Raw genomic sequence first — 18,715 nt, 5'->3', positions numbered from 1 at the left:
TATTAAGCAGAAAACCTAGGGTGCCTACAGTTATAACGACCAACAAAAAAAAAACTTATGATTTTTTAGTGAAAATGTGAAATACAGGAGGAAGACCTTCTTATGATTATTACAATAAAGGTCAGTTTATTAGAATCAAAGAAAATAGAAAATATTTTTCAATTTGCGAATTGTACAATACAAGGTTATGTTCTACTGCAGTAGAACGCCTGAAAACTCATCGGTACGTACAATAGTTAGGATAAGACAAAGCATAAAAGTAGTTAATACTAGGCCGGTTCTAACCCAGGTGCTCCGAGGAAGGAGCGGGTGTTCGGGGGGAACTCGTAGACGCGCGGGGGTATGACATCACGCGGATCGGGGGGTTTCGCGGCGCGGGAATTGCTAACGCGGAATTTTCGGGTTCGCAACCGATAAAGGGGGAATCGGGGTCCGCCGCCGCCGCCGCCGCCGCCGCCGCCGCCACCGCCCGCCGCCCGCCGCCGTTGCAGCCATCGCTGCGGTGCTCGCGCTCTCCTTCTGTTACAAATCTAACTCTCTTACCCATACATGATCCCTTTCAGCAGCCATCGCCGCGATGCTCGCGATCTCCTTTTACTGAATGTCTTTGTCACCTGTACGTGATATCTTCAACCATGTAGTCTTATCATTCTCTCTTTCTCTTTCATTCGTTCTTTCATACGCAGTCACATATATATCGTTCCTGCCCATCGCACTTTATCTATGTACTTCCTACCAAGTTCTGCACACGCCATTTCACTGTAAAGGAATAAGGAAGAGAGAAAATAAGTTAGAATAATTATTTATAAATTTTTTCATTTATTTATTTCATAACGTATCATATGCAATATTTGTCTGATGCATAAGTTCACAATCTATGAGACTTTTTTCATTTATTCGTTTTGTAAAGCATCATATACAATATTGTCGGATGCATAAGCCAATAACTCACAATCTACGAGACACGTCTTATCATATTTTTCATGTAATATCTTTACAGTATCACTTTTATTAGTGACATGATTTTGACGTAAAATTAGTAACAAATTGTTTATATTTTTCACCAACAATATAAATATTTTGATGCAATTGGTAGCATACTTGTTCAACACAATCTTCCAGTTCTAATAAGAATTGTATGGTTGATGGTTTCCTATACCTAGTATTATATAATGTTAACTTTACAATATTTTTTTACGTATATTTACGAGATCTATAACTAAATCATTAATCGAAATTCTTGAAGAAGGTACAGCTGCCTGCATGAGTTGCACAATATCCGCACGTCTCTCGATGAACGTTTTCCATATCGCATAAGTCAGGTGTAGGTAACCTATGCGACTTCGGTTATCACCAATCAATAATTCTACACAGGGCATAGATTCCATCCTGATTCTGATGTCCAAATATTTATATGCTGTAGCAGTCAAAGCATATCTCCTTCCCAAGATGCGCGGAATATAGCGCGGCTGCGATAATGTTCTGTAAAAAGAATACAGGGAATTAGAAATAAAAGTGCGAATAAATGTAGAAGGAAATATAGAAGGAAAAAAAATAAAAATTGAAAATACTTACGGTTTATCACACGTGTCATTTTGCTGGATCGGAACGTAATAGTTCATCCTCGAGAAGTTCGTCTTTCACCGATTGCAGTAACGTTTCAGAAACCTTTGCTGTCCAGTAACCAACGGGTACCGATGCCTAAACTCTTTTTATATTGTACACTCCTCCACATACCCCAATAATAGTAGTGGGAACAAATCCCGCAGTTTACGTTTTTAAACACATGCATCACTTGATACGTTTTAGACACATGTATCACTTGATACATTTTAGACACATGCATCATACTTCTGATGAGATCAAAAATCACACATATATTCAAAGAATGCAAATTTTGCAAAAGTCAAGCGCCGATGTATGGCGGCTGTGATGCAAAATATGCTTTAGGCACGTACACAAGTCATTTGATACGTATTTTCTGATGAGATCATTAAAAAAATCAAGTTTTAGACATGTACATCATTTGATATCTTCTGATGAGATCAAAAATCGCACATACATTTGAAGAATCTTGGAAAAATCAAGCACTGATGTATGATGGCTGCTGTGTATTTGCTGTGTATTTGCTGTCTGCAAATACTGTTCGAATTGTAGACAGCCTATGTTTGTGTTGATTCCGTGCAATATGTGTCCTGTGTCCACACATTAAAGACTTTCAGTATAAAATTATACAACATGAATGAACGAGTTGAATTTGAAGTAGAAGATGTCATTTATGTTCTTAATAATGACGATTCTGAAAAACGAATGCATGTGCAGCGAATATCACCAGTGCAATTTCTACGCGATCGAGAACTCGGTATACGCGAAACGCACGAACGCATCGTAATACAGGAAGTTTACATACATGATCAATTTGTTTATGATTGGCCTCATCATGTGAAGCAAAAATTATATAGAGAGATACTGAATTGAGTTGACACCAATGAAAGTGAATATAATATAGCAAAACAAATTGTATAAAAGACTCAGGAAAGCTGTTTTCATCTCATTGAGATACCAGCAGTGTTGGAAGGTATATTGAAGTGATAGCAGGAATGAGTCACTTATGAGACTGACAATCCTTACGTAGAGAAAATATTACACACTTATCGCGAATTTTCTAATCTTTTGGACAATGATGATGATGAATATGTTCTATCTGAGCAAGAGATGGAGATATGTGTTTTTATTCGACGTGAAAGACAAAGCAAGCTAATGCACTTTGAAATTCAAGACAAATTTTGATTCTGCATTAGGTGCGCAGCTATATGCAGTGTTTGGCAAATTACATGCAAGTGTCCTGTTGAAGATTGTATGTTGTTTTAAGACAGTGCTAAAAGACATTATAGAAATGGAGAATAATTTTGAGCAAGTGGAACGCGAACTGTCAGAGCAAGCCGACAGAATTGCTACCTTGGATGAGTGTTTTACATGGTTGCAGCGATGCGACGAATTTATGCAACAGCTCGAGGAACATAACCGCGTTAAGCGTCCTCGGCTTGCCGTCGGACAAAGACAATCGTTGGTGGCGAGGATCGCGCGACTCGAGGGTAAAAAGACACGATTACAAAGGCGTTTTGTGCACGTCGGCGATAATTACGCGACCGCTAGTAATAACGCTGACAGACTCGTGTGGCGAGAAATACATACGGCGTTCGAGAATCGTGTTCTAACCGGTGTGGTAAATAACGTAAATTACATCGAACCGCGAACGTTTTTAGAAGACGCAGGCGATATAGTGCTCGAGCGAGTGCGGGACGCTCTAGAAAAACACAATAGTGTGAAAGTGAATACCACATTTAATGGTGTGTTTGTAACAGGTGATAAACGTGCAAACAAAAGTATAAACACTAAAAATTGTGAACTATTTCGAATGTCGGATTTGAGCGAGTGGTATGAGCGACGCGTTATCGAGCCCACATTAGCGTCACTCGAAGAGTTTCAAAAACGTGATAGCGGGGCGCTGTCGCGAATTCTCAATTTGACTGTAAATATAAACAAGTACAATCCTTTACACGCGGGGTGTTACGTGACTTTGCTGCGAGAAATAATGATGAAACGTGCGGTAGTGAATGTTAATTCGAAGGACAATGCATGCTTTGCGTGGTCAGTGGTTGCCGCTCTACACCCTGCCGAAAGACATAGTGATAGAGAGTCATCATATCCGCATTATACAACAGTTCTAAAGTTCGACGACATCGAGTTTCCCGTTACACTAAAAGACATTGGAAAATTCGAGAGACTCAACACTGTATCAATTAACGTCTATGGAATTAAAAAGGAAATGGCAATGCTAAAGATTCTTCCGCTGCGACTCTCCAACAACAAGAGAGAGAAACATGTCAATTTATTATATTTGCAAAATTCGCGCGAACGCAGCGTGGGTCACTTTGCTTGGATAAAAAATCTGTCCCGCCTCGTCAACTCCCAACTGAGTAAAAAGGAGCACAAAAAATACATTTGCGACCAGTATGTATATTGAAAAGAATATTCTCATAATTTAACAAAAAAAAGTTATTAAAAATGTTTTTTTTATTTTTACAGATGCTTGCACTATTTTCCATCTTGCAAGAGGCTACAATCGCACGGTGTGGACTGCCAGACGATGAATGACTGCGCTATCACATTGCCCACCGAAGACGACAAATGGCTAAATTTCCGGAATATAAATCACAAGGAACGAGTGCCATTCATCGTCTACGCAGACCTCGAGTGTGTGTTACGGAAGACACAACATGATGCAGAGCAAGCGTCGTACACATATCAACAACATGAAGTGTTCAGCATCGGATATTACGTGCGATGCTCGTATAACGATGCGTTATCTACGTATAAGTTTCGTCGCGATAAAGATTGTATTGCATGGTTTACCAAACAACTGGAAGAATTGACGCATAATGTTAAGATTCGTTTATCCACTAATGTCCCCATGGAAACGTTATCGAAAGAACAATTGGAGGCATACCGTAGTGCGACGTGATGTCATACCTGCGATAAATCGTTCACGTCGGACGATACGCGGGTGCGCGATCATTGCCATTTGACTGGTCGTTACCGTGGTCCCGCACATTCTCTTTGTAATCTAAATTACCAAAATGCATCATACATACCGATTATTTTCTATAATTTATCTGGATACGATTCACATTTTATTATTAAGGAAATAGCCACTGCGTTCAAAGAGAAGACTGACGTACTCCCCATCACGAAAGAAAAGTACATTTCTTTCACAAAACATGTCGTAGATACTGCTGATAAATTAGACCTACGTAATTATATAAAACTACGGTTTATTGATTCATATAAATTTTTAAATACTAGTCTCGAAAAATTGGCATCATTTCTAGGCAAAAAAAAAAAAATTAAAAATTGTACGTTCCAAATTTTTACATTTATCTGACGAGGATTTTGATTTATTGACACGAAAAGGTGTATTTCCGTCCGAGTACGTGGATTGCGTGGACAAGCTGCAGGACACGTGTTTACCACCGCGCGAATCATTTTACAGTTCCTTGACCGGTGATACTGTATCCGAGAGCGATTACGCGCACGCCGAGAATGTCTGGAAGCGATTCTCCATTCAAACGTTGGGCGAATATAGCGATCTATATTTGAAAACGGATGTGTTGTTATTAGCCGACATTTTTGAAAATTTCCGCGATAAATGCCTAGAAAGTTACAGTCTCGATCCCGCACATTATTATACTCTCCCCGGATACACATGGAACGCTATGTTAAAATATACTAACGTTACTTTCGAACTGCTTACTGACATCGACATGGTAATGTTCATCCAGCGTGGTATACGCGGCGATTTCAGTCAATGTTCAGGCAGATATGCACAGGCTAACAACAAATATATGCAGACGTACGACCCATCAAAACCATTCTCATATCTTATGTACTTCGATGTTAATAATTTGTATGGCTGGGCAATGTGTCAGCCGTTGCCCTATGGAGAATTTCAATGGGTTGAAGACGTCTCAAATTTTGATGTAAATCCGATTGCTCTTGATTCACCAGCAGGATACATTCTCGAAGTTGATCTCGAGTATCCTCGAGACCTTCACGATGAGCACACTGACCTACCTTTCTGCCCAACACGTGATAAACCACCTGGCAAGCGTGAATATAAACTTCTCGCCACGCTGTATGATAAGAAACGTTACGTCATTCATTACCGCAACCTGCAACAGTGCACGCGTCACGGTCTTCGTATCACAAAGATATACCGCGTGTTAAAATTCGCACAATTTCCATGGCTCTGTAAATACATAGAGTTAAACACGCAGTTCCGAACCCTCGCCAAAAATGGTTTCGAAAAAAACTTGTATAAATTAATGAATAATGCGGTGTTTGGTAAAACCATGGAGAATGTGCGCAATCATGTTGACGTTAAGTTGTTGACGAAATGGTTGGGGCGGTATGGTGCAGAGGCAATGATCGCAAAACCAAATTTTCAGAGTTGAAGTATTTTTGCAGAAAATTTAATCGTCGTTGAACTTAGAAAACTCGAGGTAAAAATATATAAGCCGATTTACGTAGGCATGTGTATCCTAGATATTTCTAAGACGTGTTTATACAGGGTGTCTGGTATTTTTTAATGGAATTTTTATGAGCAGGTAGAGCGCATGAAACTGAACAGAATCATCTGATTTTGGGGTGGAATCCGCGTAGCCAGCAATTGCTGGCTAAGCAAGTACTCTGTCCAAAGGCCAGTGACCGCGGAAGTACCTTCCCCGGTCATACGCCCAAAAGCGGTGTATATAAACCGAGGTACAGATAACGAGCGGGCTTTGCTACACAGTATACAGCGACGAACGTATGTCGCTCACTCTTTTATATTTGTTACGGGTATCAACGAATTACGTATAACTCAGTGTAATCAAGATATTAAATATATATACCCATTGTTATACAACAAACGGTTACAATCTCTTGAGAAACCTGACCCGAGGAGTAACGACAGCGATCCCAAATTACCTGTGACCCTTTATCCATATAAGGGCCACAACAGCTTCTTCAAAAAATATTAGAAAATTTTATCGATTAAAATGGAAATGAGAAGCAAATAAAATGTTTGTTTCAACTTTATATTCTTAATTAAAAATTAAATAACTAGGATATTTATATTTTTAATAAAATTAATCCTTGTGGTAGACTTATAATACACGGAAAAAACTTTATGGTAAAAATTACTATGGTAAGTAGTGAACGCGGGTCAAGGAGGAATTATGAAAATTTTTATTATGTTTTTCATGAAATTACGACAATATTTACACTACTTATATGATATAATTCTCTGAAATTTCTTCTTACAGTTCGTGGTTACTATCATAAATAATAAAATTGTACATAATTTTACTATAAAATTTTCTCATTGTAAATTTACGAATATATGAATTTATTAAATGTTTGAAAACTTACAAAAAATATTTATTTAATTTAAGAAAATTTTAGTATGTAATGTGTGTGTGTGTGTGTGGAAGGGGGGGATACATACATACACGGGCTAAAGAATAATCACTTTGTGATAGGAAAATGATTATTCCTTAATTCAAGAATTGGTTTGTAATTTGTGTGTGTGCGTGTGTGTATGTGTGTATGTGTGTGTACATACGCAAAAATGTTAAACATTATTTGTTTTATGTAAAGTGTGGTGTTTACTATCAACAAAATACTCTTTTCAGTCATTAAAGATAAAATAATTATTTAAAAAAATAAAATTAAAAGTGAATAATTGATTTTTTTTTAACTAGAATCATATTTTTTTACGTGTACGTGTATAGTAATCAGCGTAAATAGTAATAGTAATATAAAATCGCGGAACTAAGGCATAATCATTTTCCTGTCACAAAGTGATTATTCTTTAGCTCGCGTATGTATGTACACCCCTCCCCCCCTACACACACACACACACACATTACATACTAAAATTTTCTTAAATTAAATAAATATTGTTTGGAAGTTTTCAAACATTTAATAAATTCATATATTCGTAAATTTACACGGAAAAAATTTTATAATAAAATTATGTACAATTTTATTATTTATGATAGTAACCACGAACTGTAAGAAGAAATTTCAGAGAATTATATCATATAAGTAGTGTAAATATTGTCGTAATTTGATGAAAAACATAATAAAAATTTCCATAATTCCTCTTGGCCCGCGTTTACTACTTACCATAGTAATTTTTACCATAAAGTTTTTTCCGTGTATAATCCACCATAAATAATATAAGTATGTAATGATAACCTCGGTTAAATCGCGTGTAAGGACGCATCTCAACCACATCCGCCTGCCACAGGTCATCGTATCCGCAAACTATGACACGTCTTCGAAAAAAATTTCTTCTCGCCGGAGCATGCAACTCCTCAACCAGCAATTGTTTCTCAGACATGCTTGGAATATAATATACAAATGGCATATATATTCGATGTATCGACTTTTTACTCTGCACGATGGATCACCGCGTCGAGCTGTCTTTGAAATTCGTTTAGCATATGAGCTGTAATTTCTACTCTACTTTGGAGTGTCTCAATCTTCCTCTCGATTTCATCCTGTCGATCCTTTAAAATTTTCACGTTCTGCTGTACGTATCGTTTATTGGTTGCATCACTATCGTCTACAGGCAGCGCTACACGTCGAATTTTGTGCGACTTTGCATCAAAATTAGTGGCAGCCATGCAAAGAGCGTTATCGCGCAAGTAATTTCTGACTAATCCACTCCATTGATAGTATGGTTCCGCACCACCTCTTTCAAGCAACGTTCCAAACTTGTTGATTGACATTTCGATGTTGACTAAATTATTTGTTTCATGCAGTTTTAATTTATAATAAGACCAGCCTCGCGAAGTTCCTCAATAATTGATAGAATCTCGTTGTCGTGAGCATTGTGTCCTGCCTGGTGTGAGGCCTCGAGCAATCGAAGGCGATCCACAAGCTTGTTGGGATCATCCCCATGAACATAATCGATTTTGTTATCATTTAATGTAATAGCGCTCGGTATACCTTGTCCAACTTTTGCGTCGGTTACTAAGGGCGCAATTATATTTTTATATTTAGACTCTTTGTTGCCCATTACTTGATTATGTGCAATATGCCCGCGTCTATATGCATTTGTTGCCAATAGAATGTTTTTATAATTCTGCAGGTCATTATTCGTGTATGTACATGTTGGGCATTTTCATAAAAATTAATTCATACAGACCAGGTGTTCCCACATATATTTTACCATCTATGACTATGCTGTCATTCTTATGTATGTCGATGCGTTTATCGGCGAGCATCGTTCCAAAATTGGTGAAATAAACTCCGTAAACAGTATCTATTATGACTGGTTTTTTACCACACAGAACAGCTCCCACATATTTTTGACCTAATGGACCAGAGTGTGTGTGCAACTTTTCACGTCCTTCTCGCGTTTCCAACTGTTGTCGAATAGAGGTCACAAGCGGTTCATTGGCTGCGACTTCAAAAACGTCTTCGACAGAAGGTACATGACTGTATGATAAATCACTATCATGTAATATTTGCGATGTTTCATTCAAATTAGTTGGTACAGTTTTTGATCGTCTCATTTTTTAAACAGGAGTAGAGGTCATTATAGAATTGTTAAGCGAAGCGTTTAATCGTTTTCGTTTCGGTTTTGGTTCTGAGTATTCGTCTTCCCCCGAAAAGAACGTTTCATTCTTAATCGGATCTGATACATCACCAACGGTGTTTTCAACAATCTGTTTTAATGGTTCGACAATGGGCTTAAAGTGCCTCTCCAACGCCATCTCTTCTTACACTTTCAAAGCGCGATATTTTTTGCAAATTGAATCACTTGTTTTCGCAATCTTTTTCACAATCTTCTCACGATTCATACTGTTATCGGTGTTATCCATGTTGAGAAACGCTACTTGGTCAACGTATCGAAAACAACTAACTGCTTTATGGTATTGCGAAGTCATTAAATCCTTTTCGACATCGTCTATCAGCGAGTGCACTATCCTTATCTATCACTAAAAATCCATACTTTTGTTGCCAACAAGTATGACATAAATTGCTAAAATCCTCGTAAGACATGTCGGTATTTACATGATCGTTGTACGCGTGCTTTAGATTAGTACTATCCTGCTTGAATAAAATTAGCAAATTCGCATTGTCGCGTATAAGATGTTTCGGTATCTTTGCATACGTCTGACAGAGATAGAAGCAGTCGACGTCCACGTGTCGCCCCATTGCAAAGTAGTCTCTTATCGTATCTTGTTTATCACACGCCACGTCAAAGATAAAAATGGAATTCGAAAGCGCTTCACTCGGCTGAATGACATCACAGTTATTGGAGAATGCAAAATAATTAACTTCTTCAATCGGTGTCAATAAATTTTCCAAATATCGATATTTCGGTTGTTGTAATGATTTCGAGTACACATACGCATTCTCAAAACGTACTCCATGCGGACTTTCCAACAAGCTTATTAATACGTTTGTCTTGCCACAATTTGACGGACCGCAAATTAAACCGCGTATAGAACTCGGCAACATGCTTCCATGCCTCCGTATCTTTCGTTCGGACATTATCCTGTCATCGAAATTTGTTATTTTAATCGCTGGTGAATGTTGTACGAACCGCATATTTTCCCCCTCTCATAAGAACTGATAAAAATTATATTAAGACCGATCTATTTATAGAGACGCGCCGAGCAAAATTGCTCAGTATGTAAAATGTTTCTCATATTGTCACCGAACAGTTAGAATTCCTGTCGAAACCTATTTTGCTACGCGTGTGTGGTAACTATATCAAACACGTGTGAGACAGGCTTCCGGAACATATAAAAACTGATCCAGAGGTTCGAAGCTATCGTCGTTGCTACGAACATTATAATCAATCGTGGCAGCAGACGCACATCGCCCCGCACCGCTGATAAAGAATTGTCGCGATAAATGCGCTTCCTTTGAACTGCATATACCTGGATATCAATTTTGCGGTCCGGGTACTAGGCTGAAAAAGCGATTGGCCAGAGGCGATCGGGGTATTAATCCGTTGGACGCGGCGTGTCGCGAACACGACATTGCGTACTCCCGGAGCAACGAACTCACCGACAGACACGCAGCTGACAATATACTCGCTGCGGAAACGCGAAAACGCATTACAGCGAACGATTCGACTTTTGGAGAAAGAGCTGCTGCAGCAACCGTTTGGGTAGCTTTAAAAACTAATACGAAAATTGGTATGGGCTTGAAAAAGAAAAAAGAGATAAAAAGAAAAGAGCGAGTAAACAAATACTTCCGGTAGCGAAACGTGGAGTTGTTTTACCCATTCTACCGCTGTTGGGAGTTCTCGGGTCGTTGGTCGGCGGAGCGGCGGGAGTTGCAAAAGTTGTGAATCATAACAAGGCTGCGCAGCGTCGGCTGAAAGAATTGAAACGTCATAATCGCGTCATGGAAGGTCATGGAGTTTATCTCGCTCCATACAAGCGTGGCCAAGGAGTTTCGATGAAAAAGAAACGTCAAAAAGACGTTAAAAATGCCGAAAAGTGTAACTACCAACATACAATTATTACAGCTAGCGAAACGTATGCGCATTCCATACTTTAGAGGAATTTTTACGCGTACGGCATTACCAACGGCTGGAGCATATCAAAACGAGAGTGTATTGTAAATTTAGATAATGCTGAAGGATTGGGTACACACTGGGTGGCATACGCAAAGAGGAGAAATCGCGCTATATACTTTGATAGTTTTGGCAATCTTAGATCGCCGAAAGAACTGGTGCAATATTTAGATGTAAAGCGGATCGAGTACAATCACACGCCTTATCGACGTTACGATCAAAGCAATTGCGGTCAACTGTGTTTGCGTTTTCTTTAAACAATTAATAATCAATTTAAAGGCTAACATTGTGCAATTTAACTCAGTATTCGTTTCAACATGTCACTAATGTTTACGCTAACCGGCAAGAGTAGCATCCTCGCGGTAAGCTATTTTCCAGCTGTAGATTTAAGCGATGGCGATTACGAGCTCGGCCTCACAAATTTTGAATATTATACCATACCTAATGTAAATTCGTCGAATAACAAATTTTACTATGACAAAGACGACAAGGAAATTATGATTCCCGAAAGATCGTATGAATTGCGTAATATAGATAGATATTTGAAACGCACAATTTTACAATCTCATCCCGATGTTGTGGGAAAGAGGACGTTTCGCAAAGAAGATGAAGACGAGAGCGAATATCCGCTGATGATTCGTGCTAACAATAATACAATGAAGAGCGAGATTATGTGTGCTTATCGGATAAATTTCATTAAACCTAACAACATTGGATCGCTGTTGGGATTTTCTTCGTGTCGTATCCTTGAATCGCGATTGTGGCATGAATCGGATGCACCTATAAATATCATAAACGTAAACATTATTTGCATAGAATGTAACGTGACTGCGGGTGCGTACAGCAACAACAAGTGCGTATATACAGCAATAACAAGTACAAACACGATACATGAATTTTCGCCGAGGGTACCACCAGGATATAAGATGTCGGAAACGCCTGCACAGATCGTTTACATTGCAATCGTCGCATTACTGATTTGACGATTCGCATTGTGGATCAGGACGGTAAATTACTCGATTTTCGCGGAGAGGAGATTACCGTTAGATTACACATACGAAGACGATAATGGGAGTATCCCGTTTGGACACGTAACGATTGGACACCGCTCGATTGGACTCGCACGATTGGACACTGCACGATTGGACACCGCACGATTAGACACCGCATTATTGGACACCGCATTATTGGACACCGCACGATTGGACACCGCATTATTGGACACCGCATTATTGGACACCGCATTATTGGTCAATTGACCGTACAATTGGACACACACACACATTTACGTGTGTGTATGCAGATTTCTAATACAGTTTGCATGGGTTAGCAACTTGGACGGGGTGGGTGCAGGAAGGGGGGCCAAAGGCCCCCCTTGCACCTTCCCCGTGTGTGTGTGTGTGTGTGTGTGTGCGTGCGAGCATTTTCTGCACCACATAGGTTTGAAACTTTCCACGCAAAACGAGATGCTCCTAAAAATACGTATATAGATATTTAAAATTCAATTTTTTTTCTGGCAAATCGAAGCTTTTTTCTGCCAGATATTTCTAAGGTTAGATAATCTGTCATATGATATATAAATGTTATTCACTACAAGACTGCGGTGTCCAATAATGCGGTGTCCAATCGTGCGGTGTCCAATCGTGCGGTGTCCAATAATGCGGTGTCCAATCGTGCGGTGTCCAATCGTGCGGTGTCCAATTGTGTGGTGTCCAATCGTGCGGTGTCCAATCGAGCCGTGTCCAATCGTGCGTGTCCAATCGTGCGTGTCCAATCGAGCGGTGTCCAATCGTTACGTGTCCAAAAGGAGGTCACCCGACGATAACGTGAGATGCTCGTGTTGAATGAGCAGGTGAAGGACACAATTTTTACACCAATCAAAAATATTCGACCGTGTGACATAAATTGTACGACAGTTAAAAATATTCGATCGTCTGATAAAAAGAAACTCTCCGCGTCAAACGTTGAATTTTTAAAATCATTGGGATTTGTCGTTCGAAATATTTAAGATGTCTAACATCTTGAACATTGGAGGCGAGCCGATCTTTGACGACAGCATCGTCAAGATTGAGACTCACACATACAATCCGTACGCCAATATCACTTTTGGATACAGCGACGAAATAAGGATACCCATACAACAACAGGATTTATACACGTTACCATGTGAAAGTTTTCTCTACGTCGAAGGAAGATCGGTGATGAAGAAGAAAAACGATAAAGATAATGATAAGGATGAGATAAATTTCGGAAATAATTGCGTGGCGTTCATGTTTGATGAAATTCGATATGAACTCAACGGTGTGGAAATTGATCGGAACAGAAACGTTGGAATAACCAGCACCCTCAAGAACTATGTATCATTATCATATGACAAAGCAGTAATTATGCAGAATGCAGGATGGGAATTTTCGTATAACCTACCGGAAGGATACTTCAACTTTTGCGTACCGCTTAGTGTATTATTGGGCTTTTGCGAAGATTACAAACGTGTGATTGTAAACGCTCGTCACGAATTGATCTTGATACAAGCACGCAACGATAACAATTCTATCGTTGAAAATTCTACAGTTCAACCGGAAATCAAATTATTTAAAGTGCAGTGGCGAATGCCGCATGTTACGTTAAACAAAGTCAACAAATTATCTTTGCTGCGAGTTTTGGAGAGTGAACAATGTCTAAGTATAAGTTTTCGCTCCTGGGTTCTGTATGAGTTCCCTCTGCTGCAGAGTACGACGAAACATTCATGGGCTGTCAAAACTGCAATTCAGCTCGAGAAACTGCGCTTTGTTATCTTTGCACTGCAGACTGGTCGAAAAAATATCATGTCTCATTGATGTTACAATCTTTGCCGACTGTAATTTGACCAACGTAAAACTTGATCTAAACTCTGAATTTTATCCATATGACGATTTGAATTTAGATTTTCATAAATCTAGATATGCTATTCTGTATGACATGTATCGACGTTTTGGTAAATCTTATTATGGATATGAGTGTGAAACGCTGCTCAACGTAATCACTTTCCTGGAAAAAGGACCTTTTACGGTCATTGACTGTTCGCGACAAAACGAATCCGTCAAGAGTGCTATCGTAGATGTGCGCATAGAATTTGATTGCAAAGAAAATGTTCCCGCAAATACTACCGCTTATTGTCTTATTTTACATGATCGTGTAATTGAATACTGTCCGTTGTCCAACATAGTGCGCAAAATCATGTAACATTAAACTGATAAAAACTGAGACATTTGACGTTAAAATACAGTCTTAAAAAGTCACTAATCATGATCGTACCAACATTTGTGGATCTGCAAGGATTTATTGTCGATAAAAAATTTGTCGTAAAGGAAGTTGCGGTACTGAGAAAAGGAGCCGTTCTCACGCATTACATTTTTGCTAGCCCCATGCCATGGCGTGTTCTTACAAAATCCGATAAGTCTTGCGCTTCTTGGTTGATTGCTTATCATCATGGATTGCGATGGAAGGACGGGATGATACCGTCCCACATAAAAATAAAACTTCCAGTAGACGTCTAATGAACGTCTGCCATGGAAGTTTAAACTTCCAGTGGACGTCTATTAGATGTCCAATATAGAGCCATTAGAAATCCACAGTTCCGCATTGTGGACGTCCATTAGACCTCCATTAGAGGTCATCAAAGAGGTCTATTAGACGTTGTGTGGATCATTAATAGAGGCTTCACGGAGCCTCGATGGATGACTGACGGACCTTTCGTGGATCATTAGTAGAAGCTTCATGGAGCCTCGATAGATGATTGACAAAATAAAAATTTAAAATAAAAATTTTATTTCTTTTAAATTATTTTTATCAACAGTACATACTAAATTTAGGACAAATTTTTATTAATTAATTAAATTTAAATTATATTATTTTATTTTATTCTTACTTGACTCTGGTAGGTTTTGCACCCGGGACCTTAGGATTATAAACCTTGTACTCTATCTGCTATGCCAATTTGACTCATCGATATGGGTACTTGTTATTGTCTACATATACATATATGATATAAACTGACGCAATTATATTATTTTTTATAATAGCAATTAAATTTTGCAAAACACATCAAAAATAAATAACATTAATTTATTTACTTATTAATTTCATTGTTAAATTTATCTTTTTCCATAACCATAATAATTTGATGGAAATTGCGATCTATTTAACATTAATACTTTGAAGCGTTCAAATGGTTAATTAGATAATTTTAACTATATAGATCACACATATATTCTAAGAAAAATTGAATAGTACATTTATTATTCTGTTTTTGTATTCAGTATATGATAAATTTAGATTTTGTGCATTTTTTTGTGCGCAGTAATTGTAGACAAACCGTTATTTTTGAAAACATTATCTTTATGATAATTTTTTTTAATATCAAATAAATCTCTTATTCAGGATGTTATAGTCTGATTTCTGAGTCAACTACGACGCGCATGGACGGCTCAAAAATCGGACAGCATTGTGATATCTTTTATAAGATATTAAGCTGATATCATTTAGCTGTGATATCATAAGGATAACATTTTCAAGAAACTTAAATGAAACTCTTCCATGAGATATTTCAAAGACCTCTCTTAGTACACGTCTCTGATAAATGTTACCATTTGGACATCATTTCCAAGATATTTAAATGTTTTCTTAAAAAAGTTCTCTTGAAGTTTTCATTCTGACAAGTGTGTTGTCTGGGTAACTTCTGGGTAACCATGAAAATAAATGTTCCATACAGCTATGGAAGTTTAATGGATACCTAATGGACGTCTATCTAACTTCCATCATGGAAGTAAATGTTCCATAGAGCTATGGAAGTTTAATGGATCCTTAATGGACGTCTGTCTAACTTCCATCATCGAAATAATGTTCCATAGAAGTAGTTAATACTAAGACAGTTCTAACTCTGGAGCTCCGAGGGGGGTGCGGGTGTGCGGGGGGTACCCGTAGGCGCGGGGGCATGACGTCACGCGGGGAGGGGGATCTCGCGGTGCGGAAATTGCTGACGGGGGATTTTCGGGTCCGCGGTTGCGGTGCGGAAATTGCTGACGCAGTATTTTCGGATCCGCGATCCGGGAGCGGGAGAGGGGAAATCGGGGTCCGCGACCGCCGCCGCCCGCCGCCGCCCGCCGCCGCCGCCGCTGCCGCCGCCACCCGCCGCCTACCGCTGTTGTAGCAGCCATCGTCGCGGTGCTCGCTCTCTCCCTCTATTGCGAATCTGTCTCTCTCTCTGTCTCTCTCTCATCTGTACGCGATATTTCCAGCCATACAGTTTTATCATTCTCTCGCTCTTTCTCTTTCATTCGTTGCGTTCTTTTATATGCGGTTACATACATGCGTTCCCACCCATCTTATCTATGTACCTCCTACTCGGTTTTGCGCACGCCATTATACCGCAAAGGAATAGGGAAGAAAGAATATAAGTTAGAATAATTATTTATAATTTTTTTTCATTTATTCCTTTTGTAACGCGTCATATATCTATTGAACCGTTATCAAACTGCATCATACAGCTATCGATCCATTATTGAACGGCTATTGAATCACTATTAAACTACATCATACAGCTACCGAACCGTTATCAAACTGCATCATACAGCTATCGAACCGAACTATCACTTGTGAAATGAATTGAAAAAAGTTGTGTTAACTTTATGGAATTTTTTATCTATACATCATCTTGATTTATCAACGAGATCGTCTTATATGAGTTATCTCGGTCAACGTCTTACAAGGGGACCTTACGGGTCATGGGTCATCGATTTTTTTCATACTTATAGGATTTGAAGATCAGTACCCGGACTTCAATTTTCTAAAGCAGTACGATGCGCTTCTCAAAAATACTCGAGAAAATCGATTTTGAAAATTTCCGATATTTTTAAGTACAGAAAATTTTAACCTATCGTCAGAGCCGCTCGTAGCCGAGCGCACAGAGCTCTAGTTTCGTAAGCGCGGAGTCGCTGGTTTGATTCTCGCTCTGGCCCCAATTTTTTTTTAATAAGTCAATGGAGTTTTTTTTAAATCCTATATCTTAACATTTATCAAATTGAAATGCTAATTAATTATTAAATATTTATTTGTTATTTTTTAAATAAAAATTAACATCTTTTTATTTTTAATTACCACTTGCTTGAAAATGCGAATATTTATAATAAATTAAAATTTGAATTTATGAATGTAAACGAAGTATGTTTTTCCATGGAAATTTTAAAGAAATCTTGTAATTGTAAAAAATCTTCATTTATACAGTGTGCTACATGTCGTGAAACTTATTGTTTCGTCTGTGTCTGATTTGTGTGAGTTCTGGATTAATTCCAGGCGCCTCGTTGAATTATATTGTAATGTTTTTTGAATATCGCGCGCTTTGACATGCAGTGATGCAAGACTCTCGGTGCGATCGACGCGCTGCTTTCTCACCGACCCGTACTTTTACTTTGCATCTGTTGGCACCAGTGCGAGCGGGACCGGACGCGCCAGAGATCTAAGATGGTCGTTGTACCGATAGTTACAAAATAAAGGGTTCAACATAAAACCATAAAACAGTGCGTTCTTCCCGTCCTATCCAGTAAATAAATAAAACGTTCATGGCCCTTCGAGCCGGATAGTAAACCGAGTTGGCGCCAAAGGTACGTGCGGTCGTGCTTAACGCACATTCACGAGGCGTTAGATACCACCGAGAAAGCTGCCGCGGAAAGCAGAGAGGTTCCGCAGGCAACACCACAGACGAGGCAAACGGTCGCCGAGGAAAACCAATTGTCGCAAAGACAACGGCGTCCGGATAATCACCCTGCTTAAGGTGACGGGGCATACCATTAACGCGGCCCTAAAAGAGCGACGAGTTCATTTCATCGCAGAACGGACGGGCTCATTCTCGACGCAAGGGCGAGTCCACTCATCGTAGCACGAACGGGCCCATTCCCAACACGAGGAAGAGTCCACTCATCGTATTGCAGGCGAGTCCATTCCAACCAGCCTGCTCCGCAGCGTCTGCCCACCACGCACAAGGGACTCATAAGTTGGACGCAGCCACGGAGCAGCCAACCACGGGAAGAATCGTGCTCAATGTGCACTAGCGTTAAGCGATAAGTACAAAATAAGTCTCGCGCTAAGCGAATTACTGTATACTTTGACAAGCTCGTATAGGTTAAGATTAGCTAAGTTGCAGGTGCGACGAACCGTTTGGAAGCGTCTGAGTCTCTTACTCAAGGATACGAAATGGCGCAAAACGTTGATGTAAAAAAAATCAAGCAAAGAAAGAGGATAGCCAAAGCTGGATTCACGGGCATAGAAAACTTCATGAACACAATAGATCCTAACACAGTCGAGATAGATGAAATAAAGTTGAGGTTAAGCAAATTAGAGGAAGTGCGTAAAACATTAGAGGAAAGTTTAACTGATCTAGCTGTCTACGAGGAAATCCCGGACGAACTGATCGAGTAGGAATTGATAAATTGCGAAGAGAAGTATATTTCATTAAAACTAAAGGGAGAAAGAATCATTAAACATCGCGTTAGACCAGCTCCGGCTATCGACTATTCAGACCAAGCATTTGAC

At 39.1% G+C, this 18,715-nt stretch overlaps 2 protein-coding genes across 2 annotated transcripts; both read left to right on the top strand.

Annotated features, from left to right (window-relative positions):
- The first annotated feature begins 272 nt into the window (after positions 1-272).
- Positions 273-4,044, top strand: LOC118647940. The gene has a single exon (XM_036294008.1). It carries the CDS (start codon positions 2,897-2,899, stop codon positions 4,025-4,027), a length of 1,131 nt encoding a protein of 376 aa, XP_036149901.1. The 5' UTR covers positions 273-2,896; the 3' UTR covers positions 4,028-4,044.
- Positions 4,024-4,893, top strand: LOC118647945. The gene has a single exon (XM_036294021.1). It carries the CDS (start codon positions 4,151-4,153, stop codon positions 4,523-4,525), a length of 375 nt encoding a protein of 124 aa, XP_036149914.1. The 5' UTR covers positions 4,024-4,150; the 3' UTR covers positions 4,526-4,893.
- Positions 4,894-18,715: the final 13,822 nt, after the last annotated feature.

Source organism: Monomorium pharaonis, chromosome 1, assembly GCF_013373865.1.
Source record: "Monomorium pharaonis isolate MP-MQ-018 chromosome 1, ASM1337386v2, whole genome shotgun sequence".
Taxonomy (NCBI): domain Eukaryota; kingdom Metazoa; phylum Arthropoda; class Insecta; order Hymenoptera; family Formicidae; genus Monomorium; species Monomorium pharaonis.
The sequence above is the reverse complement of the archived record's forward strand: the minus strand, read 5'-3'. Positions and strand labels throughout refer to the sequence as shown.

What these genes read in the sequence shown, in the direction of transcription:
- LOC118647940 (XM_036294008.1), top strand. Translation starts at nt 2,897, where the DNA reads ATGGAGAATAATTTTGAGCAAGTGGAACGCGAACTGTCAGAGCAAGCC.
- LOC118647945 (XM_036294021.1), top strand. Translation starts at nt 4,151, where the DNA reads ATGAATGACTGCGCTATCACATTGCCCACCGAAGACGACAAATGGCTA.